Source organism: Nycticebus coucang, chromosome 16, assembly GCF_027406575.1.
Source record: "Nycticebus coucang isolate mNycCou1 chromosome 16, mNycCou1.pri, whole genome shotgun sequence".
Taxonomy (NCBI): Eukaryota; Metazoa; Chordata; class Mammalia; order Primates; family Lorisidae; genus Nycticebus; species Nycticebus coucang.
Window position 1 is genome coordinate 60,076,460 of NC_069795.1, and position 25,348 is coordinate 60,101,807.

At 33.3% G+C, this 25,348-nt stretch overlaps 1 protein-coding gene across 2 annotated transcripts in view; it reads left to right on the top strand.

Moving 5' to 3' along the window:
* Positions 1 to 25,348, top strand: part of NECTIN3 (nectin cell adhesion molecule 3) — a 68,077-nt gene that overhangs the window by 34,325 nt on the left and 8,404 nt on the right. The window contains exons 1-4 of one of the 2 annotated variants that reach the window (XM_053564959.1): positions 10,691 to 10,709; positions 12,468 to 12,809; positions 16,122 to 16,418; positions 19,208 to 19,325. In XM_053564959.1, coding sequence (XP_053420934.1) covers positions 16,256 to 16,418; positions 19,208 to 19,325 — 281 coding nt within the window. In that variant the 5' untranslated portion in view covers positions 10,691 to 10,709; positions 12,468 to 12,809; positions 16,122 to 16,255. Of the gene's footprint in view, positions 1 to 10,690; positions 10,710 to 12,467; positions 12,810 to 16,121; positions 16,419 to 19,207; positions 19,326 to 25,348 lie in introns of those variants that run through there. The other variant, XM_053564958.1, reaches the window with a different exon arrangement.

Consider the following 25,348-nt stretch of genomic DNA (forward strand, 5'->3'; position numbering starts at 1 on the left):
ATGAATATGTTCCCTGTTTCTATTCATATGATCACTACTCTTGTTCTGGATCTTATTATCTTATGCCTGGTCTAATGTAATAGTCTTCTGTATTAGTTTTCTAGGGCTTCCGTAACATATTACCATGGATTTGGTGATTACAACAAATTATTCTCTCACAGTTTTGGAGTGCAGAAGTACATGTTTTGTGCTTGGTATTCTATATCAAAATTAAGCTATGTTTCTTTAAAGCAGTGTTTTTTCCCCCACTCTGTTACTTCTGTACAGTTAATAAGTCTCTTTCTTAGATCTGAGAAGTATGTATACGACTGAACCATAAGCCCCATGTACTTGTTTATGGATGCCTTCTTTAAAATAGTAAGTTTGAGATTTTTGGATTATTAATGCATGTTGACATACATATGTATACAGATTCTGACCTGGCTCATTATAGGAGGTATCATTTATCAGAATTGATACAATTAATGCAGTTTTTCAACCCTTTTTAAATCTCAAAGCGCACTTGAACCTATAGTTAAACTTTCCTGGCACATTTAAATTATGTTGATTAGAAAAAAAGAGTAAAAGTGCATTTGAACTTCTTTTGATAATAATCTTAAAAAAAAATTATTTTTTGACACAGTTTCACTTTATTGCCCTCTGTTGAGTGCTATGGCATCATGGCTCACAGCAACCTCAAACTCTTGGGCTCAAGTGATCCTCTCGCCTCAGCCTTCTGAGTAGTTGGGACTATAGGCATTTGCCACAAAACCCGACCATTTGTTTTTTTCTTAGAGAGAGGGTCTTGCTTTTGCTCAGGGTAGTCTCGAAGTCATGAGCTTAAGCAATCCACCTGCGTCAGCCTCCCAAAGCACTAGGATTATAGGCATGAGACACCATGCCTGCCATCTTTAAAAATTTTTGCAGCACACCGGTGTGCTGTGTGTTGAAAACACTGCATTAGCGTTTTCAAAACAGTGTTCTTTGGAATATCTGCATTGGAGAATATACGTTTACATATTTACAGGTTCTCTGTTTTTATATACTACTTATAAAAAGTTTCAAGTAAATTAAAGGTCCAGAAGTAAATTTGTAAGTAGGGTTTTTTTTGTTTGTTTGTTTGTTTGTTTTTTATTGTTGGGGATTCATTGAGGGTACAATAAGCCAGGTTACACTGATTGCATTTGTTAGGTCTAAGTCCCTCTTGCAATCATGTCTTGCCTCCAGAAGGTGTGGCACACACCAAGGCCCCACCCCTCTCCCTCCTTCCCTCTCTCTGCTTTTCCTCCCCCCCCCATGACCTTAATTGTTATTAATTGTCCTCATATCAAAATTGAGTACACAGGATCATGCTTCTCCATTCTTGTGATGCTTTACTAAGAATAATGTCTTCCACTTCCATCCAGGTTAATACGAAGGATGTAAAGTCTTCATTTTTTTTAATAGCTGAATAGTATTCCATGGTATACATATACCACAGCTTGTTAATCCATTCCTGGGTTGGTGGGCATTTAGGCTATTTCCACATTTTAGCGATTGTAAATTGAGCTGCAATAAACAGTCTAGTACAAGTGTCTTTATGATAAAAGGATTTTTTTTCCTTCTGGGTAGATGCCCAGTAATGGGATTGCAGGATCAAATGGGAGTAGGGTTTTGAAAAATAAAAAACCATTCTTGTGATTGAAAATTATTTACTGTTGATTATAAATTTTACCACCAAATAATAGTAAAGCCTTAAAGTCAGGCTGAGTATCACTAATACTAAAGGCCTAAATCTGAAATGATCTAAAATCTGAGACTCTCTGAGCTCCTTCATGACGTGGTATTGTATCTAAAAAGTCATTGTCATATTCAAGGTTATTTAGATTTTTTTTTGCTATGTTCGAGGTATTTTATAGTTTGCATTAGATCCATAATCCATTTTGAATTAATTTTTGTGAAGGATATAGTAAGATCTGTGTTTGACTTCTTTGTGTGTGGATATCTAGTTGTATAAGCACCATTTGTTGAGAATACTATCTTTCCTCCATTGCCTTGCCTTTGTTCTTTTGTCAAAAGACCAGTTGATTATATTTATGTGGATCTGTTTCTGGGCTTTATTCTACTCCACTGGTCTGCCCTTTTATCAGAATCTGAGCACACTGTCTTGAACTCGTATAGCTTTGTGTTAAGTCTTAAAGTCAGATACTGTCAGTCCTCTGATCTTGTTTTTCAGTGGGGTGTTAACTAGTCTGGGTGTTTTGCCTTTCCTTATAAATTTTAGAATTACTTACTGTGGGTTTTTATTTGTTTGTTTGTTTGCTTCTTTATTTGGAGACAGAGTCTGTGGAGTCAGCCTAGATCACAGCAACTTCAAACTCCCTTTTTTGGCTTAAGGAATCCTTTTGTCTTAGCCCCCTGAGTACCTAGGACTACAGGCACCTGTCACAATGCCTGGCTAATTTTTCTATTTTAATAGAGACGGGGTTCTTACTCTTGCTTAGACTGGTCTCTAATTCCTGAGCTCAAGACATCGTCCTGCCTTGGCCTCCCAGAGTGTTAGGATTGCAGGTGTGAGTCACTGTGCCCAGCCTAGAATTAGTTTTTTGATAGCCACAGAATAACTTGCTGATATTTTGATTCGTACATCTTTAGATCTAGTTAGGAAGACTAGGGTTTCATTACATCTTTAGATCTAGTTAGGAAGACTATCAAGTCTTCTTATCCTTGAACATGGAATATCTTTCTATTTAGTTCTTTTATCAGAGTTTTGTAGTTTTCTGCATATATATTTTTTTGAACATACTAATTTTAAACATTGTTGAGATGCTGATGTAAGTGTCACTGTGTTTTAATTTCAAATTCCACTTTTTCCTTGCTGGTAAGAAAGCAATTGACTTTTGTTTATTAACTTTATATTTTACAACCTTGCTGTAATTATTTACTAGTTCCAAGAGTTTTTTGTCACCTATGAACAAAGACAGTTTTTATTTCTTCCTAATCAGTATACTTTTTATTTCCTTTTCTTATCTTATTATTAATAAGGACTTCCAGTATAATGTGGAGAAGAGGCAGTGAGAGGAGAGATCCTTCACTGTTCCTGATCTTAGCAGAGAGGCTTCTTGTTTGTTTTTTGTTGTTGTTTTGTTTTGTTTTTACCATTTTAAGTACGATGTGAATTTTTTGTAGATTGTTCTTTCTCAAGTTGAGAAAGTTACCCTCTGTTCCTACTAGGATATTTCTTTGTATTGTTTAGTGGTATATTGTACGGGTATACTACAATTTGTTTATTCATCTGTTGATGGAAATTTGGTTTGTTTCCAGCATTTGGCTGTTACAGGGTATACTACAATTTGTTTATTCATCTTTTGATGGAAATTTGGTTTGTTTCCAGCATTTGGCTGTTACAGATTAAGTGTCATAAATATCTGTGTACGAGTCTATGGACATAATGCTTTCTTTTCTAATGGGTAAAGATATAGTGATATGGATCAGTCATATGGTGTTTATATGTTTATCTTTAAGAGACTAAATGTCTTTCAATGTTGTTTTACCATTTTACAGTTCAACCAGCAATGCAGTAGAGTTATAATTTCTCTACATTTTCTCTAATATTGTTATTGTTTGTCTGTTTAATTTTATTCATTCTAATGGGTATGAAATATAGTATCTTAGTGGGTCTTAATTTGCATTTTCTAATGATTTTGAGCATCTTTTTTATTATTTATTTATTTTGAGTTTGAGCATCTTTTTATGTGCTTATTAATGTACCTTTTTTGATATGACTCTTCAAATCTTTTACTCATCTTTTTATTTGCTTGTTTGGTTTCTTGTTAAGGTGTTTTGAAAAGTCTTTTGTATTTTGGCCTTTATGAGCTATAAATCCTTTATCAAATATATGTTTTGCAAAGATTTACTCCTACTTTGTGGCTTGTTGTATAAGTGTCTTTTGAAGAACAGACATTTTTAATTTTTATGAAGTCCACTGATTGTGCTTTTAAGGGACACATTTAAAACATCTTTGTGTAACCCAGAGTTACAAAGAATTATATTTCTAAATACATTTTTTTTTTCCAGTAGTTGGCCAGGGCTAGGTTTGAACCTGCCACCTCCCACATATGGGGCTAGTGCCCTACTCCTTTGAGACAGGCGCCGCCCTATTTCTAAATACATTTTAGCAGTACTGTGTTAATTTCTTTTAAAAGCTTGATGGAATTTTGATTGTGCTAAATCCATAGATCGTTTTAGAGAAAATCAATGTCTTAAGAATACTGAATTTTCTGACCTATGGATCAAGTATATTTATTTAGATATTCTTGAATTTCTCTCAGCAAATTTTATAGGGTTAAACAGATTTTTTACATTTTTGGTCTGATTTATCGCTATTTTGCATTTCTTTCTTTTTTTTTTGATGCTATTTTAAACAGCAGTGTTTTTAAAATCTTATTTTCATCTTTTTTTGCTGCTAATACAGTGGAACCTTCATAGTTGACCACCTCCTTAAATTGACCTAACTTTTATAGACCGGGCATGCATCACACATACCGTATAGTTGACCTAGTTCCTTATGTTGACCTGCCTCTACATGTTGACAAATTTGTTATAGTCCTTTGGTTGGTCAACTTTTAGAGGTTCTACTCGATATAGAAATATCTACAGTTAATAAGTTATGTTGATCTTAGGTCCTGCTTAAGGACTACTATAGTACTAGCTTTTTTATATATTCCATCGTTTCCTATACAGATTGTGTTTTCTGTGAATAAAGACATTGCATTTTTTCCTTTCTGATCTGGATGCCTGTTACTTCTTTTTCTTGCCTGATTGTACTGGTTAGAACCTTTAGTACAATTTTGGAGGTAACTCAGGAAGACTTTCTGGCTCTGTCTAATTTCCCCCATGCCCTTTTAGAATCAAACATAGGGCTCACCTTGTTTGTTTATTGTCTCTCAGAGATTGGAATTTTGTTGTTTTTCTGACCATTGTCTTGAAATAGTGGTGGTTTTAGAGAGAATGGGGGTAAATTCTTTTACTCCTGTGTCTGAAAGCATAAGTCTCAATTTTCTTTTAAATACATTGCATATCAAGCCTTTTATTCTCAACCATTCTACCAAAACAGTCATTAAATTTAGTGGCTACTTGTCAGGGTTCTTTTTGACCTATTAGTAGTATTTAGAATAATTGATCACTTTTTCTTTCTAGATATTTTCTTCAGTAAGCGTGCATGCTGGATATCCATTTGATTCTATCCCTAGCCATTCTTTTGCCATCTTTGTTGAATTTTACTGAATTTAATGTTTGAATGCACTATAGATGTTTGATATTCAGACTGTTTTGCTCTTTTTTTCACTGTTAATACTCTGAATGATTTTATCTAATCTCATTGAGGTTATATTACTCTAAATTTTTATCTCCAGTCCATTACTTTTTCCTGCACTATTATATATCCTGTTTAAAACAATTCAGGTTAAATAGTCATTTGGTTGTCAAACTTAACATGTCCAAAACTGGACTTCTAAACTCCTCCACCCCTAACTCTTAAAAATATTCCACGTACTAGTTCCCATTTTTGGTAAATGGCAACTTTCTCATTCCACTTTTCAGACCAAAAGTCTTGGAGTAATTTGGGCTTCTTTATTTCTTTCAGATCTTGTTTTTCATTCCAGAAGCAAATTTTGTTATTTTGCTTTGTATCCAAAGTATCTGACTTGTGCTTAGTCAGTGGGATGAGTTTTGTAGAAGATGGTTTTGTGGAAGATGATTTTGCCACAAATGAGGGTGGGGAGGATTTGGGGATGATTACATTTTATTGTGCACTGTATTTCTATTATTATTGTAACATAAAATGAAATAATTATACAACTCACCATAATGCAGAATCAGTGGGAGCCCTGAGCTAGTTTTCCAGCAATTTAGATGGTCCTCATTAAAATGTAAACTCCAAAAGGGCAGTAATATCTGTTCAGTATTATTCCCAACACCTATAATAGTGCCTAGGATAAAGTATGACTTGATACATCCTGAAAAATTAAAGAATGAAGAAATGATTGCTTGTTTCAACCAGTTTTTGGCATGTGACCCAGTTTCTCCTTAGAGTATAGTAACTTCTATGAACCCAGAGTTATTATTTCTTGTTATGACAAAAGTTAGAGATTCTTTTGTAGTCTAATATTTGTTTGCAGTTTATAAATAGTTCCACATAAGTTTTCCAGTTCACAGGCTTTACTCTTCTGTATTTCTGTTTTAAGTATTGCTTAGGGATTTTATTAAAATGCCCCCCCTTTTTTGGTTATATTTTTGAAGTTGACATGACTTAAACATTCATCAATATAAAACAATGCAGGTTAATGATTGAATGTGCTAGTGATAAATTTGGTTCCTGCAAAATTTATTCATTGAAGTTTACTAAAATTTTTGAGGATAACTTGATGCTGTTATATTGCTAGTTTCTTGAAAATGTATACTTTAGTAGTTATCTTAAAATTATTCTGAATTCAGAGGACTCTGAAAGGATCCATAACTTAGAGATCTTTGGAAGTGTTGTTTATAGTTGGACACAGACTAAAATGTTTCATTTGTAGCGTATTTGAATGTACTTGTTTTATAGATCGTCACATTTGAAAGATCCTGGGACTTGAAATGTCCAAGATGCCTGTAGGTTGAGAAGTGAAATGTGTTAAAAGATAGTATTATAGTCTCAAAAGGGTAGTGTCAAAATTGATTTGTGATGACATCGGTTAGTTCTTAGTTCATTGTTGGGAATGGGAGAGAAAAGAAAGGGAACCATGGCCACTCTATTCATGCTTTTATTTCCTACACTTCTTTAGTGTAATCTCTTATATGGATCTTTAGTCTTCCATTTGCTTTTTTCTTCAATAACTTACAGTAGTTATATAAATCATTAAGTTTTTTGTCAGAAGTGTTTTGAGTATGTGTATTTCCAATTGCTTTGTCATTTGCACTCTATAAATACTGAGTGTGAATGAATGACTGTTGAAATACACAAAAGGACTTGTAAAAGTGGTGTTTTCGTGGTTGTAGTGTTTTCATGGAGCTATAGGTAGGGGAGGAAATAATCTTATCTCTCTCTAAAAGAATAAGTTCAGTTAATTAGCTTATGACAAAACTGTAAATCACGTAGGCACACAGAGCAGAAACAGCATCCAGAGTAGGAAGCATTCTGATTTGGAGTTTGGTTTAAGAACTACAACAGAAAATCTTTTCTCCACAGTTTAAGATTCCAGGAGGAAAATCTTATTCAGAGTGGTTTTTAACCTTTGGTTTTAGTCCAGGAATGGAAATGTATTAGATGTTCTTATTTGCAAGCAAGCAGCAGAACTCTGGCTAATGAAAACACCAAAAAGAGGTATGTAATTAGAAGCCCATGGAATCTAGGGAGAACCAGATTATCTCTACTTACCTTACTCAAAGGTTTAAGAGTTGAAGCAAGAAAGCATACAATAAAACTTACTTTTGTAATAAGCAAAAAATACTATTGTAGAAAAGTTAGAAATTAAAATTTACTCCTTACCTCCTAGAAATTAAAATAAAAATAAATTCCGATAGTTACATTAATATTTATTTACTAGTAAAGCCACTTAAAAAATAGCCATGTATAGTTTTATTTATGTATTTGTTTGTAAATACCTACTCTTACACTCTTTTCATTAAGGGGTTGCTTAGTCCTTTTTTGTTTGTTTGTTTTTGTGGGTTTTTTTTTTTTTTTTTTTTTTGTCTTTGCTGTCATACTGAGAGGCTTTCCCAACTTAAATGTTGCAGAGTTTTTACAATGTATTTTTTAATCAGTGGGTCATTTTTTTTTTTAATCTCTCCAAATATTCCTTTTGATAATGATGGTCTACTAGGCCATGGCTCTTCTGGGTTGTGAGGAGATAAAATTAGCAGTATCGCTCCCAAGTTATTCTAATACTACCTTCTTCATCAGCTTGGGCTGTTATAACAAAATACCATAGGCTAAGCGGTTTAAACAGCATTTACTTTTCCTAGTTCTAGAGGCTGTGATCCAGGTACTGGCAGATTCAGTTCCTGATTAGGGCCCTCTTTCTGGGTTGCACATGGTTGCCTTCTCACTCACGTATGGCTTAGATACAGAGACAGAGAAAGAGAGGTAATGAGCTCTGGTGTCTCTTTCTTTTTCTCTAAGTACACTAATCCCATCACAGGTGCCCTAACCTCATGACCTCTCTAAATGTAATTACTGCTCAGAGACCTCAAATTTGGGTTCGAGCTTCAACTTGGGGGGTGGAAGGTTTTGCAAACATTCTGTTTATAACACTTTTTTTTTATCCCATCCTTTTTCTACCTCCACCTGAGAGAGATAATTTTGTTTAGTTTGCTTTTTATTATGAAAATTATTTCTTAACAAATGATCTGACATCAAAGTGTACAAACAAAAAACCAGTTCATTCTTTAATCCTTTGTAATCCCACTCCTAATTGGTAATTAGTGTTATTTGACAAAATATACAAAGGTTTTATGTACATTAGGTTTTATGTACATTTAGGTCTTCAGTCCTTCTAGAATTTTTCGTTTTTCTTCTTTATCTTTTTTTGCTGGTATTTAGTATAAAATGAGAATCTGCATTTTTCTAGGTATTTAGCTCTTGTCCTTTCAGCATTCTTGACCAATTATTTCTCCACTCAAATAAGATACTAACTTTATTTATATAGGTTGGTTTGTGCACTTTCAATTGTTTTATGATACTAATACCAAACTTTTTATTATTTTTACTTTAATATTTCCCTTTCTCCTCACTAGGCCATTGTTGTTTTTGAAGTATTTCTTGTCATTTCTAGTCTATTTTTTCCAGAAACGTTATCAGTGTTTTCTATATAATTACATTGAATTGGTGTATCGATATGGGGATAATTGACACGTATATAACTCTTCTCACCTAGAAACATGTCATAACTTCATATATTTCAGTAACTTAGTTAGGTTTATAGGTTCTTTACAATTTCGTTACTTGGTGTTTTAAATATTCCTTTTTCCTTTAAAAAAATAAATTTAAAGGGTACATGTACAGTTACATGGATATACATAGTATTATGTATTATTAAAATCTGAGTTTTTAGTTTAACCGTCACCCACATAATGTGCATTACACTCATTAAGTAATTTCTCATTCCTCCCTCCCCCTCCCCCTTTCTGAGTCTCTAATGTCTGTTATTTCATAGTCCTTGTTCATGTGTACATACTGTTTAGGTCCCACTGATGAGTGAGAACATAGGGTATTTGACTTTCTGTTTCTGAATTATTTAGGAGAATGGTCTCCAGTTTCATCCATGTTGCTTCAAAAGATACGGTCTTACTCTTTTTTTATGATTTAATAGTAATACTCTGTGTGTGTATCACATTTTCTTTATCTGGTCATCCATTGATAGACATGTAGGTGGATTACGTACCTTTGCTATTGTGAGTAGTAAGTACACGTATCTTTCTGATATGATAATTTCTTGTCTTTTGGGTAAATACCTAATAGTGGGACTTGTGAATTCAATGGTAGTTCAATTTGTAGTTATCTGAGAAATCTTAATACTGTTTTCCATAGAGATTATACTAATTTACATTCCTATCAACAGTATATATGCTTCCTTTTCTTTATAATCTTGCTATTATCTATTCTTTGGATTTTTTTGGAATTGTCATAGCCATTCTGACTGGTGTTAAGGTAATACCTCATTGTAATTTTAATTTACAATTCTCTAATTATTAGTGATGTTAAGCATTTTTTCATATGCTTTTTGGCCATTTGTATATCTTTTGAAAAATGTTCATGTTCTTTACTTACTTTTTAATGGGATTTATTTATTTATTTGGTTGTTTGAGCTTCTTAAAAATTCTGAATATCCGTCCACTGTGAGATGCATAGTTGGCAGATATTTTCACCCATTCTGCAGGTTGTTTGTTCACTTGTTGATTATTTCTTTAGTCATGCAGAAGCTTTTTAGTTTAATTAAGTCTCATTTGTTTATTTTTGTTTTTATTGCCTATGTGTTGAGATCTTATTCATGTTTTTTTTTGCTTAGCCCAAATCTAAAAGAGTTCTTTCTAGATTTTATTGTGGTATTTTTATAGTTTTGGGTCTTGCATTTAAGTCTTTAATCCCTTTCAATTTGATTCTTGTGTATGGTGAGAAGTAGGGGTTTTGTTTCATTCTTTTGCATATTGCCATCCAATTTTCCCAGCACCATTTATTGAAAATGGTGTCCTTTCCCCGTTGTCTGATTTTGTTGACATTGTCAAATATCAATTGACTATAGATATGTGGCTTTTTCTTCTGGGTTTTCTGTTTTTTTCCATTGATCTGTGTGTCTGTTTTTATATCAGTACCATGGTGTTTGGGCTACTGTTGCCTTGTATTAATGGTATAATTTAATGGTATAATTTAATTTAAGGTAATGTGATTTCCTTCAGCTTTGATCTGTTTGCTTAGTATGGCTTTGGCTATTCAGGCATTTTAAATTTTAACATTTATAAATACTATTTAAACTTTTACTGCAATAAATTTATAAAGATATTTACAAATAATAACTATAACATGCTGAATATATAGTGTATATACATTTTGTTTAAGTTTTCTAAACCAGCATATCATTGGTTCTAATATCTTTTCAGTTGGCCTCTTCAATTCTTTATAGGTATTAGATTTCTCAAATAATAATTATATTTCTGTTTCTTTCTAGTATTTACCTTTTCCCATTGCATTGGATTCAATTTCCAGTTGAACAAGGGTAATAATAATGCACCAACATCTTAATCTTGATCTTTGCTTTAATAGCCACACCCCTCCTTTTTCCCCCCCATTTTGATGGAATCATGGCCACTGATTTGAGAAAAATCTACTTTATTATTAAGAATCTTTTTTTTTTCAGTTTTTTTTTTTTTTTTAGTCATGTAGTGAGATTTAAATTTTACTAAGTACCTTTTTAGCATCAAATGAGAAAGTTGTGTAGGAGCTTTGAATATGATGAATGGATTATCCTTACCTTCTTAAAATAGTCCTATTTGGTTGTGGAGTATTTTTCTTAAATGCAGAGCTGAATATTATTTCATAATGCATGAATTTTTTATTAGACTTTTTCATTGGTCTATTTTCTGGTTTAGTAACAGGCTTGTGATAGCTAGCTTAAGTGTCTTTAAACATTTTTATATTTTGCATGTTTTGGATTCATTTTAAAAGCTTAGTAATTATATATACTTGATAGCTTGATAAAGAATGATAGATAGTAAATTTGGTGGCCTGATAACATTTTTGAAGCGATGATTACAAAAAGCAAAAGTTTTTCTTTTTGTCTCATAACTGTAAGATATAGTCAGTGTGGGTTGTTATTTCCTTTCTGTATTTCTTAGTTATCTCTTAGATGGTAAATTTGTCCTGTAATTTATTTTGTTGCTTTTGCTTTTTCCTCCAAAAAGTGTTCATGGAAATAATATTATACCAAATTTATTGTTGAACATGTTTTCTAGATCTTGTGATATTTTCTACTTTTTTATTCATTTTAACATTTTAATTAGAAATAAAAGTTCTAAAGATATTCTTTATTGTTTGTTTGATTTATATTTTGTGTGCTTATTTTGGTTTACTTCTTAGTTTGAGTATTTGTTCAGTTATTTTGTCAGCCCTACTATATGATTAGTAAACACTCCAAGGGCTTGTTCTAATGTATTTGTCAATGAACAGTATCTTGCTTGACTATAGTATTCATGAATATTAATCTTATTTCCCTCAAAACAATGGAAGTTTTGCTCCACTGCTTTTAGGAGGGAAATAAGTACTATTTGGAAGAAGTTTTATATCATTTCATTTTAACATTTGCTTGTGAATTTTGTTTTCCTTTACCCTCAAATGGAAAAAAATAATTTCATATTTATATAAACATTTATTCATTAGTATTTTCTGGCAATCAGTCTGTTTTAAATGATTTTTTAATTAGAGACTTGATATTGGGATTCTCTAAAAGAAGATATTTTGATGTTATATTTGGTTTGAAAGATCCTACATGTATAATTTATCTATTGCTGTGTAAAAAATTATCTCTAAACTTAGTTTTAAAACAGTTTTCATTTATTATCTCTCAGTTTCTATGGGTCAGGAATCCAGGCATGGGTCAGCTGGGGTCTTCTGATTGAGAGTCTCTCACAAGGCTGCAAAGTGTCAGCCAAGGCTGGGAACTCAGGTGATAGCTTGATTGGGGAAGGATCTTGTTTCCGAGCTAATTCTTGGTCTAAATTCAGTTTGTTTCCTCCTGGAGCACTCACATTATCAGGTATTCAATTTGATAACAAGTTTTTGAATTTCAGATTAAACCCAGTGAACATGTAGCCTTTTCATTTCTTTTAGTTGTTCAGTTATAAATGTGTGTGTGCACAAGTGCATGCACCACCCCACCCTCACCCCCCATGAGTAGAGAAGAGGGAGGGATAGAGATTTTATGTTAGCATAACTTTTTTCCATTTTAAAAACTACAGTATCCCCTCCCCCTCCATAGGTGCCTTAGCTGGACCAATTATTGTGGAGCCACATGTCACAGCAGTATGGGGAAAGAATGTTTCATTGAAGTGTTTAATTGAAGTAAATGAAACCATAACGCAAATTTCTTGGGAGAAGATACATGGTAAAAGTTCACAGACTGTTGCAGTTCATCATCCTCAATATGGATTCTCTGTTCAAGGAGAGTATCAGGGAAGAGTCTTGTTTAAAAACTATTCACTAAATGATGCAACAATTACTCTACATAACATAGGATTCTCTGATTCTGGAAAATATATATGCAAAGCTGTTACATTCCCACTTGGAAATGCCCAGTCCTCTACAACTGTAACTGTGTTAGGTAAGTATGCTTGAATTGCCTATTTTGTTGATAGTGGTAAGGATTGTGATAAAAGTATTTTTAAGAATTTAAAATGGGTGAAATTTTATTTAAATTTAAAGTGAGAAAATTCAAATGTGATTTTTTTAAAAATTCTATTACACAGTTCTCATGTTACGCTCTCTTAATATAAATAAAATCTTATCTGTATTTACCTAAAATTTAGCTATTTTTCTTCATGAAAGATAGTGCTAAGTTTTAATTACACACTGAGTGCTGAGTTTCTGTGACATTTATTTTCATTACTTCCTCTCAAATTTTCAATCTAATTAAATACTACTAGTTATTTAGTTAAGATTTTTCAATTTTTGAAAAGATGAGGTTATCTTCTTGGAGCCATTGACACCTCATGTTTTAATTTTTTATATCAAAATTCTCTATTTCAGATTTTATTAGCTATTTAAATTTTGTGCTGTTGCTAAAATGATATTCCACCATTCCTATCTGATAAATTTTATGGCAAAATATTCAGTAAGCTTAGTAGCATTAAGATATCCACTTGCAGTTAAATGTAAACCAATTTGGAAATACTAATAAGTATTTTTTGAATAATATAACAAGGTTTAAGGAATAATAGTAACCTGTGGCTGTGTATGGAGATACACAACTCCTTCAGAAAGGTTCATTGCTCACCTGCTAGGTGAATGGTTAGCTGACACCTTCACGATCACTGTTTTTTAGAATTTATTTTTTATTGGTCTATAATATTTTATAAATTTGAGTTAAAGTTATGTTCTTTTTGGGGGTTCCCCAGGCCAATCAAGGCATTGGTAGCTGAGGGCAAACTCCTGGACATTTTCATCCAATGTGAGACTCCTTTAATGGAAATCTGCTCTAAATCTGCCACATGGCCTGACAAAGACTTTGTCTGGTCTGCTGATAGTGCCCCTTACTCAATTCTTTCTCTTACCTTTTCTGCCAGGAATTTATTACTCCCTAGTAAACCTTTTATACTCCTTACTTGTTCTCAGCATCTTCTTTGCTGAGAACGAAACAAGTTCACAGCACCTAATATATAAGGATATAATTTTAGGGTCTTTGACATACAGGGAAGCAATTATGTCTAGATTTGTATGTTTTTTCATGTTAAGAGGTAACTATTTAAAAATAAAAATGGAATTAAATATTTGAGTATTTAATACATTTAAGACACTGCCCTAAGAGCTGTAGGGAAATATAATTTACATTTAAGGGATTGATATTTTCAAGAAATTTTTCTGATTGGAGACAAGGCAAAAATATCTGAAAAATGAAGTGTAAGAGATCAATAAAAAAGGTAACACAAAGTTCTGTATTAAGAAAATAATAAATATTTTGTATGTTAAATATAGTATTGTGTATGGAGTTTATAAGGATAAAATCACTTTTTATTTTGCTTTCAAATGTAGTAGTTCCTTGTAATACAATACTCATTGGCTTAAAACTCAAGACTGTTTATGTTATGAGACTTGTCATGATTTTGCCCATGCCTGCTTCTCACCCTTCACCTATTCAATCCCTTGCTGCTCCTCTTTCAGCAACTCAAATCTTAAAGTCATAATAAACTCTTTACAGTTTTTGTTAACCTGCGTTTAATGTGTTTCTCCTTTTGTCTGGATTGCTTCCTTTTTCTTTCTGTTTCTTCCTACGTTCTTTCTAGATAACTATTACTTATCAAATCACATTGTTTTAGAAGCCATTCTTGAATCCCTTCCGCCAATGTAATGCTTTTTTTTTTTTTTTTGCTTTTTGTCATTATATATTAAGCATACATTTATTGTAGCATTTACTATTCTGTTTTTTTATATGTTCTTTTTATAAACATGTGGTGGTGAACGGCAGTAGTGCACTTTAAAATTTAACTTTGTATTCCTAAAACCAGTAAGAGTTTCTGATATATTGCAGTTGTAGACTAAATGTTATTTGAGTAGGGTATAGGAAAAAATTGGTGAACTTGGTAGTCAAGAAATGTTTTATAGAAGAAATAGTTGAGCTAGTCTTTGAATTTTGAGTTCATAAAAGTAAAAGAATAGAGAAATGTCACTCTGGATTAGAAGCACATGAGCCAAGGCAGAGAGGCAGAAAGCAATATACAATTGACTCATGGGTTTGAGCGGAGTATTTCTGCTTACACACAGATTTTTTTCAACCAAATGCAGATTGAAAATAAGTATGCCTGGGATGTGAAACCTGTATATACAGAAGGCTGAACCCACAGGCTTTTCCTGTATGTGGGTTCTGCAGACTATGGAACTTGAGTATACACAGATTTGGGTATACTCAGGGGCCTTGGTGGAACCAATCCTCTATGTATACTGAGGAACGACCATACTTCAGATTAAGTTTTTCTTCAATTTGTTGACATTTTGGATTAGAATTCTTTGTTCTGGTGAGCTGTCCATCCATTGTTGACTGTTTAGCAATGTCCATGGCCTCTACTGCTATGAAACTCAGAATCTCTTCAGACATTACCATTGAAGGTTGAAAACCCTCCTTTAGTGGGACACTGAATAAGTAATGTGTTGGTTGTTCAAAAGATTAAGTATAAAGTAAAAGAATTAAAGTCAAGAAAGGTAGAGTTGGGACCGCATTAAAGTAACAGAAACATTAGAGTGGGGAATTTGCCACATTGGCATCACTTGGGAGCAATACAGATTTTCAGATTCCTTTTAGACTTACTGAACGAAAAGTTTAAAAGGCAGTGTTTTAAATGAAATTATTCAGGCACTTACTGGGTTAAGAAAAACGTATCATCGCCTGTGGGTATTCTCAGGGGAACATTTTTTGTCCCTTAATTTTTTAACGCAAGCTTTCATAATGATAACTTACTTTACTTTAAAGTTTTTTCGTTGTAAAATGAAGCATTATATGTATTTATGAAGCATTATATATTATACCTGCTTTTTTTCCTTCCATATTAGCAATATCTTTAATCTCATAAAGGAAATTATCATCTAGTTCATAGAAATCTTTTATATATTTATTTGGAGGAATCTCATCTGTTCCTATAATGTGTGTGTGTATATATATATGTGTGTGTGTATATATATAGACATATATATGTCAAGGGGAGCCATCTTTATAATAGTTGCATAAAATCTTGGCCTCTCATTTTTCCTAGCTTATAATCTTCTTTTTTTCCAAGAATGTAATTGATGATAGTATTACCTAAAAAGTGTATGTAGATTTTATATGTAATTGTCCCTAAGCTTATGAAGTATGTCTAAATGTGGTTTAGAAAGATGTAAGTATGTTCTTGTTTGAATATAACTTTTTTTTTTTTAATTTAAACAGTTGAACCCACTGTGAGCCTGATAAAAGGGGCAGATTCTTTAATTGATGGAGGAAATGAAACAGTAGCAGCCATTTGTATCGCAGCCACTGGAAAACCAGTTGCACATATTGATTGGGAAGGTGATCTTGGTAAAATGGAATCCACTACAACTTCTTTTCCAAATGAAACAGCAACAATTGTCAGCCAGTACAAGCTGTTTCCAACCAGATTTGCTAGAGGAAGGCGTATTACTTGTGTTGTAAAACATCCAGCCTTGGAAAAGGACATCCGATATTCTTTCGTATTAGACATACAGTGTAAGTAAATGGTAACATTTATTTTTTCAACATTAGTCATGCCTTTTATTTTCTTCCATTACTGTATTTCTTTATCAAATTATTTTTAGTTTGAATATTTAGTATTTAGATGTTTCTATAGCTTTTCCTTATCACATTTTTTTTCTATTTTTGTTTATATGCTCTTGAAAATTTCATTTAACTTGAACATTTTCTGTTTTTTAAAGTGAACACATGACTTTAATGTTGCTTTCCAACTTGAAATTATATAACCTTATCCTTTTAAGTCTTAAAAGTAGGCTGAACTTAAGAAAATTGTGGAAATTTGTACCTCATGATGGACAATGCTTAGAGATAAACATTTTCTTCATTTTAATTCATTGAGCTTCTCATGGTGCTTTTAGCAAAAATCTTTTAATTCCCTAGATTGAAAATCTGTATTTTTCCATACTGTTTTTAATCTTATCTTACTGATTATGTTGGAAGAGTTTAGATAGGTCAAACTATATTGTAGTAGTATGTACTTGCTGCTAGACATGGATAATTTGTTTATTGAAGTAGTTATGTTGTACATATGCTAAAAGACCTTTGGATACTTTTATGTGTGTGTTTGTATGTTTATGTGTATTTACTTTTCCTTTTTCAATAAAGTTGCTCAGTTTTTGGTACATTGTAATTTGTATGCCATTTTCAAATTTTGAGCAAGAAAGAAGGTGATGGTTACAGATACTTTATAGCAAGGATAATAAAAATTAGGCAGATTAGAAGTAAAAATAGGAAAAGCATTTAGGTTCTGTTATTTTTTCATTTTCATCTATGCATAGATTATAAATTTAGATAAGTTTTTGAAGGAGTTCTATTCTTTGTTGTTAACTCTTTTGTTCTTGATATGACATGCATGAAATTTTAAAGTATACATATTTATTACATTTGGTGTAATTGTTTTTAAAGCTTATTCCAAAAATCTTTTCAACATTTATAGGGTTAAATTTGAGAATATTTATTACACAAAATTGTTATTACCATTGTATTCTTAAATACAAATACCATCTTTTCTCCTCACTTCTCTGGAGAATCCAATTAAAAAGGTTTTTTGTTTTTTTCTCCCCCTTTTCCTACCTTGCTTTCCCAGACTTAACTTTTTCCTTTGTCTTATAAAATTCCCAACTATAAGTACCGTTAATGTATATCTCATATCTATATATTTTTCTTCATATCTATAATTTTTTTTCAATTTGTGTTATTTATGATAAACATTTTGGAATAAACCTAGATTATAAAAGTATTTCTTCTAACATAAGTTTTTATAATTGTGGTTTTGTTCTCTATTGACTTGTTCCTAAAAGGTTCTAAGAGTAGTCATTACTTGTTTCCTTCTTTAAATTGAAGACCTATGAAACATGTGAACACAATTAAGGAGATGAGATCTTATATCCCAGATTTTTACCTCAAAATTTGAAGATGATTTCTGGGGATACTTTAACACCTACCCTTTCTCTCTTTTGAAAATGACATTAAATTTACCGATATCTGGACTGCTCTTTCAGCAACATTTTTCATTACCACTTTTAAGTTACAAAAGTATTTAACTCTTGCTATTTAACAGAGGCAGGCATTTCTTTTTTTAAATTACTAAAATAATTGTACCTTAGTAAAAGCTAATTTTTTTACCACTTGTTTTGGTAAACTTTGCCTTTCAGTTGTTCAGGTTTTCCTGGCAGAGTTAAAGACTGAGCTGCCTCTCTAACCTTTCACCTGGGCATGGGCTAAATACCTGATTTTCTACATGGCTCATACAAAAGATGGAGCATCTTTGTACCATGCAGAACTAGCACTTCTTTAGGAAAGCCTTTCATGACCTCCCCTGTCTCCAATCTGAATTAGACCTTCTTTTATTCTCTCTTACCATCCTTTCTCTTCTTGGCCTTTATAAGAGGTTTTGGTTAAATATTTTAAAATATCATCTTCCCTATTATTATTAGAATGTAAATTTTATGAATACAGAGTTTGTGTGAATACCGAACACTTAAAACAGTGCCTGGCACTTCTTAGGAACTAAACAAAATGATGGTTGAATAATAGGTATTGGATTTTATAGTTTGAAGGCATGTATGTGTATTACTGTTAGATAAAAGATAACTTGCTCATGCAACGAGTTATATGTTACACATATGCTAAAAGACCTTTGGGTATACTGAGTGGATAAAAGTTTATGTTTTGGCACAATTGAGGCCCTAGATAACTTACTGTAGTTGTAATTTACCATCGAAAGTCTGTGTTATATCTCTTCATACCCACAGAATATTAATTGTAATATAGAGAATCTAATCTTTGTTAGTGATTTGATAACTTCTTAGGAAATGTTTTCTTATAGATTAAATATCTCTTTAAAGACTATTTCATATGATAACTTGGTTCTGCATGGTACTTAAATGCTATGTCTCATTAAATTAAGTATTATAATACATTTGCTTTGTTCCTATATTTCAGCATCTCTCAAAATAGGACTTGTATTTTGTTCTTGGTGATTGTAATTTTATGATTCTTATATTCAGCATCTCTAATAACTATAGCTATAAATGTTACAATTAGCTAATGAATGGGCATTGGGGTAAATGCCCATTAATTCTTTCAGTCAACTAATATTAATATTTATTGATTATTATCTTCCACATTAATTATATATATTGAGAGTAAGGAAAAATGATTCTTGTTCTGAAGGTTAGTCTATTATGGTCATGCTTTCCCATTGTATGTCACATTTATCATTAACAGAAGGCACTCTGTTCTGTCCTGCATTTATTTTATAGATGCTCCTGAAGTTTCAATAACAGGGTATGATGGAAATTGGTTTGTAGGAAGAAAAGGTGTTAATCTCAAGTGTAATGCTGATGCAAATCCACCACCCTTCAAATCTGTATGGAGCAGGTAATGTTATATACTTCGAAAGGGAAATTATTTAAAACTGAAAAGTATTCTTACCTGCATATTTAAAATTGTTTTTCTGTGTAATACCTGATGATAGTAATAACAGAAAAATTTAATTAAATTCCTGCCCCACCCTACCCACCTTCCTGCCCCCTCAGTTCTTTTCTTCAGAGGCTGCATTAGCAATTTTAGCTATTTATTCTGGTAGTTAACCATCATAAGTCTTTTTATTGTTGGGGATTCATTGAGGGTACAATAAGCCAGGTTACACTGATTGCAATTGTTAGGTAAAGTCCCTCTTGCAATCATGTCTTGCCCCCATAAAGTGTGACTCACACCAAGGCCCCACTCCCCTCCCTCCGTCCCTCTTTCTGCTTTTCCTCACCCCCCCATAACCTTAATTGTCATTAGTTGTCCTCATATCAAAATTGAGTACATAGGATTCATGTTTCTCCATTCTTGTGATGCTTTACTAAGAATAATGTCTTCCACTTCCATTCAGGTTAATACGAAGGATGTAAAGTCTCCATTTTTTTTAATGGCTGAATAGTATTCCATGGTATACATATACCACAGCTTGTTAATCCATTCCTGGGTTGGTGGGCATTCAGGCTGTTTCCACATTTTGGCAATTGTAAATTGAGCTTCAATAAACAGTTTAGTACAAGTGTCCTTATGATAAAAGGATTTTTTTCCTTCTGGGTAGATGCCCAGTAATGGGATTGCAGGATCAAATGGGAGATCTAGCTTGAGGGCTTTGAGGTTTCTCCATACTTCCTTCCAGAAAGGTTGTACTAGTTTGCAGTCCCACCAGCAGTGTCAAAGTGTTCCCTTCTCTCCACATCCACGCCAGCATCTGCAGTTTTGAGATTTTGTGATGTGGGCCATTCTCACTGGGGTTAGATGATATCTCAGGGTTGTTTTGATTTGCATTTCTCTAATATATAGACATGATGAACACTTTTTCATGTGTTTGTTAGCCATTTGTCTGTCATCTTTAGAGAAGGTTCTATTCATGTCTCTTGCCCATTGATATATGGAATTGTTGGCTTTTTTCATGTGGATTAATTTGAGTTCTCTATAGATCCTAGTTATCAAAATATGCAAATATCCTTTCCCATTGTGTAGGTTGTCTCTTTGCTTTGGTTATTGTCTCCTTAGCTGTACAGAAGCTTTTGAGTTTAATGAAGTCCCATTTGTTTATTTTTGTTGTTGTTGCAATTGCCATGGCAGTCTTCTTCATGAAGTCTTTCCCCAGGCCAATATCTTCCAGTGTTTTTCCTATGTTTTCTTTGAGGATTTTTATTGTTTCATGTCTAAAATTAAATTTAAGTCCTTTATCCATTTTGAATCAATTTTTATGAGTGGGGAAAGTTGTGGGTCCAGTTTCAGTCTTTTACATGTAGACATCCAGTTCTCCCAACACCATTTATTGAATAGGGAGTCTTTCCCCCAAGGTATGTTCTTGTTTGGTTTATCAAAGATTAGGTGGTTGTAAGATGTTAGTTTCATTTCTTGGTTTTCATTTGGATTCCAAGTGTCTATGTCTCTATTTTTGTGCCAGTACCATGCTGTCTTGACCACTATGGCTTTGTAGTACAGACTAAAATCTGTTATGCTGATGTCCCCAGCTTTATTTTTATTACTAAGAACTGCCTTAGCTATACGGGTTTTTTTCCGGTTCCATACAAAACGCAGAATCATTTTTTCCAAATCTTGAAAGTACCATGTTGGTATTTTGATAGGAATGGCATTGAATAGGTAGATTGCTTTGGGAAGTATAGACATTTTAACAATGTTGATTCTTCCCATCCATGAGCATGGTATGTTCTTCCATTTGTTAATATCCTCTGCTATTTCCTTTCTGAGGATTTCATAATTTTCTTTATAGAGGTCCTTCACCTCCTTCGTTAGGTATATTCCTAGGTATTTCATTTTCTTTGAGACTATGGTGAAGGGAGTTGTGTCCTTAATTAGCTTCTCATCTTGACTGTTATTGGTGTATACAAAGGCTACTGACTTGTGGACATTGATTTTATATCCTGAAACATTACTGTATTTTTTGATGATTTCTAGGAGTCTTTTGGTTGAGTCTTTGGGGTTCTCTAAGTATAAGATCATGTCGTCAGCAAAGAGGGAGAGTTTGACCTCCTCTGCTCCCATTTGGATTCCCTTTATTTCCTTGTCTTGCCTAATTTTATTGGCTAGAACTTCCAGCACTATGTTGAACATCAACAAGAAAATAATCAAAAAAACAACCAACCAAACAAACAAACAAACAACCAAAAACAAAACAGTGTGTATATGTTGTTGAATATTGTCTGGGCAACACGTGGTCTTCTGGGGTATGAGATGTTAATCACAGTTCTGATACGACTGGAGGCTGCTGATTTCTCAAACCCCAGCTGGTAGACACCCTAAATCTCTCTTCAGCCCACTTCAAAGGTACTTTGAACTTGTAAACTTGCTGAGCAGAAGCTTTCCCAGGAAAGTGCTTGTCGCTGGAATCACTGCTGAAGTGGCTATCCACTTACCCAGTGTGCCAAAACCGGTCTCACTCTGCCCCTGAGGGTTAGGGCTGCAAAGGGGCTCAGACCCCACCCTTAGGCTACTCAGTCGCTAGGTTACCAGCTCCCACCCGATTCTAGCTCTGCAACACTGCGGACGGAGCTTGCTGGGCACATCACTCATAATGGCTCTCCGTGGCCCACAACCAAACACTATTAGCTCCATCTGGCTCAGCGGCTCAGACTGGAGCCCTAGACAATGGCCAAAGTTCTCCGCACTCCCGCTCAGGCTCTCCTCAAGGCAGTTCAACTGAGTGCCAAGTCCAAAGACACCAAAACAGTTCACAGGTAAGGCCTTTCCGGTTTGCAGTCTCACTGCTACTGAGCTTACAGTTGCAGGCTGGTTTTGACCGATTGAACACACGTGACCACTTGCCAGTTTTCCACTGTTTTAGTCCTCCTCTTGGGGTCCAGAAGTCTCTTGCTGACTCCCTGTATCCTCACAGTGGTGATGATAGGCAGATCCCACCAGCCAGAGATGCCTGGAGTCCTATCTCCCCAGACTCACGGTGTCCGGATGCAAGGAAGCTGTTACTCGGCCACCATCTTGCTCTCCACTATCACCATCAGAAGTCTTAAACTGCTAGTTCTAGTTTTATCAACTTTTAACAGCATTGACTTCTTCTTAAATAAAGAATTAATTTTATATCTACCCTTTTATCCATAAACACATTTCGTAAACAAGTTCCTACCCTTTACAGTCCAAATAAAATTAAACTACCTTTTTGAAATTCTGTAATCACTGTTTGACTCTCAACCATAGGCACTTATTTATAGAAAGCTAAGAAGTATACCAGAATTCTGTTTTCTTTGGTTTTCATCTATTTGTTTTGCCTGTGGCTAATTTCCTCTTTTTATGTGTGTTGTTTATATCTACATAAATCTCTTTGTCTCTGAAATTTCAAATTGCTTTGCTAGGATTTTTATTCATATTTGTCAGTACTTAGGGCCCATTTCAATCTTGAGACCTGTTTGTTATCTTTGAAGAATTTTCTTATTTTTAGGCCATTTCCTTTTTGTTACCGTTTACTTTTACTGGACCTTCCGTATATTACATGGTAAATATCATTTCACTTCTCTCATATTTTTTAAATGTTTTTTTCCTAGACTTTCTTTTTAAATTTTACCATTGACTTAACGATTTTAAAAAGATTTGGACATATTTTCAGTTTGTTCTTATTCTTTGTTTTCATAGCACCCTTTTCTTATTTTATAAATGTATCTTTTTCTGTTTATTCCCAGGGATACTTTGTTATTATTTTTTTCTACTTCCCATATTGTCTTTTTTTCACCCAAGGTTTTTAGTTTTGGGTTGTTGTTGTTGTTGTTTTGTTGTTGGGTCTGTCTTCGTTTTACAGATGATTCCTCGTTTGTTTGTCTAGTCATTTCATAGTGAGGAGTTAAAATGTCCACTAAGTGCTTCGTGGACACTGTCTCTCTGCAGTGGAGATTACTTCTTACTAGGTTCCACTTAGAGTGATTAAGTAGAGAGATCATTGTTTTCCTGGTGAAGCTCCAGATGTTATTAGTAGAAAAGTGAAAGTCTTTCTTCATGGCTTTTCAGTTTAGTTCTAGAATAAACCTTCATTCTTTGGTCTGTGAGATAAATGCCTGATATAGATTTGGGAGGAATCTATTATTTTGTTTTAATTAATCTCCTTATGTCTAGTCCTCTGCCTCCTGACCTTCTGAAGTACAGTGAGTCAAACTCCAAACTTCCCTTGGGTTCTTTGGACAACACTAGCTGCTTTATAATCCATATGCTATCTGCAAGTAATTCTTTCCCCTAAACCAGAGCTTTTCAACCTTGAAACTATTGACATTTGGGGCTAGATAATTCTTTTTTGGTGGTAGGCAGTCCCTTGCATTATAGAATTTTTAGAAGCAACTGGCTTCTACCCTCTGGAGCCTTGCCCCAGCAGTTGTGACAGTGGTCTCTAGACATGCCAAATGTCTCCTTGGGCAAAATCATTTCTGGATGAGAAACATCTTTTCTCAACCTCCTGTTCTCTTCCTTCTCATAGGTTTTTAACAACTTTTTAATTCCTATACTTGTTTTTGGTGGGATTTGTGAGAGTAAGGAAATAGTATATTTGGTCAATGTTTTGTCAGTAAGCAAAGATACTGTTTTAAAATTAGGAAGGCTTTTTTTCATTTATATTTTCTTAAGATTGGGAAGCAGTCATTAGTTAAGATGTCTGCTTGATAGGATATTTCTGAAAGTCGAGCAGTTCTGGATTCTCATCCCAATATTTAAGCTTCTAGATGTCTTTTTTTGAGTAAGTCTTAATGTCTCTAGTTTTTAATTTCCTCATGTGTAACAGTCATTCAAGGTTTTTATGAGGGTGCAGACAATGGATATTAGTCATATAACACAGGTACAAGAGAACAGAAGATGCTTTTGTTGTGTGTTTAATGTGCTATTTAGATTTTTCTAACTATGGCTTATTCAAATTTACAAGTCTAAAAGATTATAAGTCATTTTCAAATTACTCAGAATTGAAGTCATTAGAATTTGTGGATCAAAGTACAAAAGCAATTGTTAAACAGGTATAGTTGATATTCATTGTTAACCTCCTAGAAAAAGAATTCACCTTTGGAAACTTCATGTTTACAAAAATGTTCTTTTCAAAATCCTCTAAGAAGAGGTTGAATGTTTTTGTTTTATAAATCCTATAAGAATATTATCTTTTTCCTTCATTGCCAAGTTAAAGTACTAACAACTCCAAAGGAGTTTACTGATTACTTTTCCACTTAATACCCATGAGATTTTAAAATGAAATCGCTGTACCTATTTTCCAATTTTGATTTGCTTCTTTCTACCTTTTTATTATTGTTCTTATTTCCCCGTATGATGAGTTGATCTTCTGTTGTACTTACATCATTGAAGGCAGAGACCAAATCTTATTTACTTGCATATTCACTTGCATCTCAACACCACCAGCAAGGCATAATATGTATGGCAAAGAGTAAGCTCCTATTAATTGAATGAATGAATAAGTGAATGAACTTTTTGAAAATCCTTTTAGCTAAGTTGCAGTATTTTTGAGCATATGGGCTTACTTGATTTTATCATCTTATTTAAAAAAAAAAAAAAAAGAAAAGTGTCTTTAAGCTTTAAAAACCGTTTCCAAATAAATACTTATTGGTATTTTCTTTGGTACTGTCAGATTGGAAAAGTGATTTTTAATAGTATACTTTAGTTCTGTTTCCATGAGCAACTTTAGAGTTCTTACAGAGGGACTTAAACATGGTTTAGTGTAGTGTGTATAGTATCATGTTTCTTAGCCAAATTAGTATAGATGTTGTTTTAAGAGTTGTTACTAATACCAAATGGTTTCTTTGTTTTTATTGTGACTGATGCCTACTTACAATTGAAATTATTTTATAAGAAAACCCTTCTTTTGCTGCTTTAGAGACTCTTTGGAGGGGTGCAGTATATATTCGTAAACATGT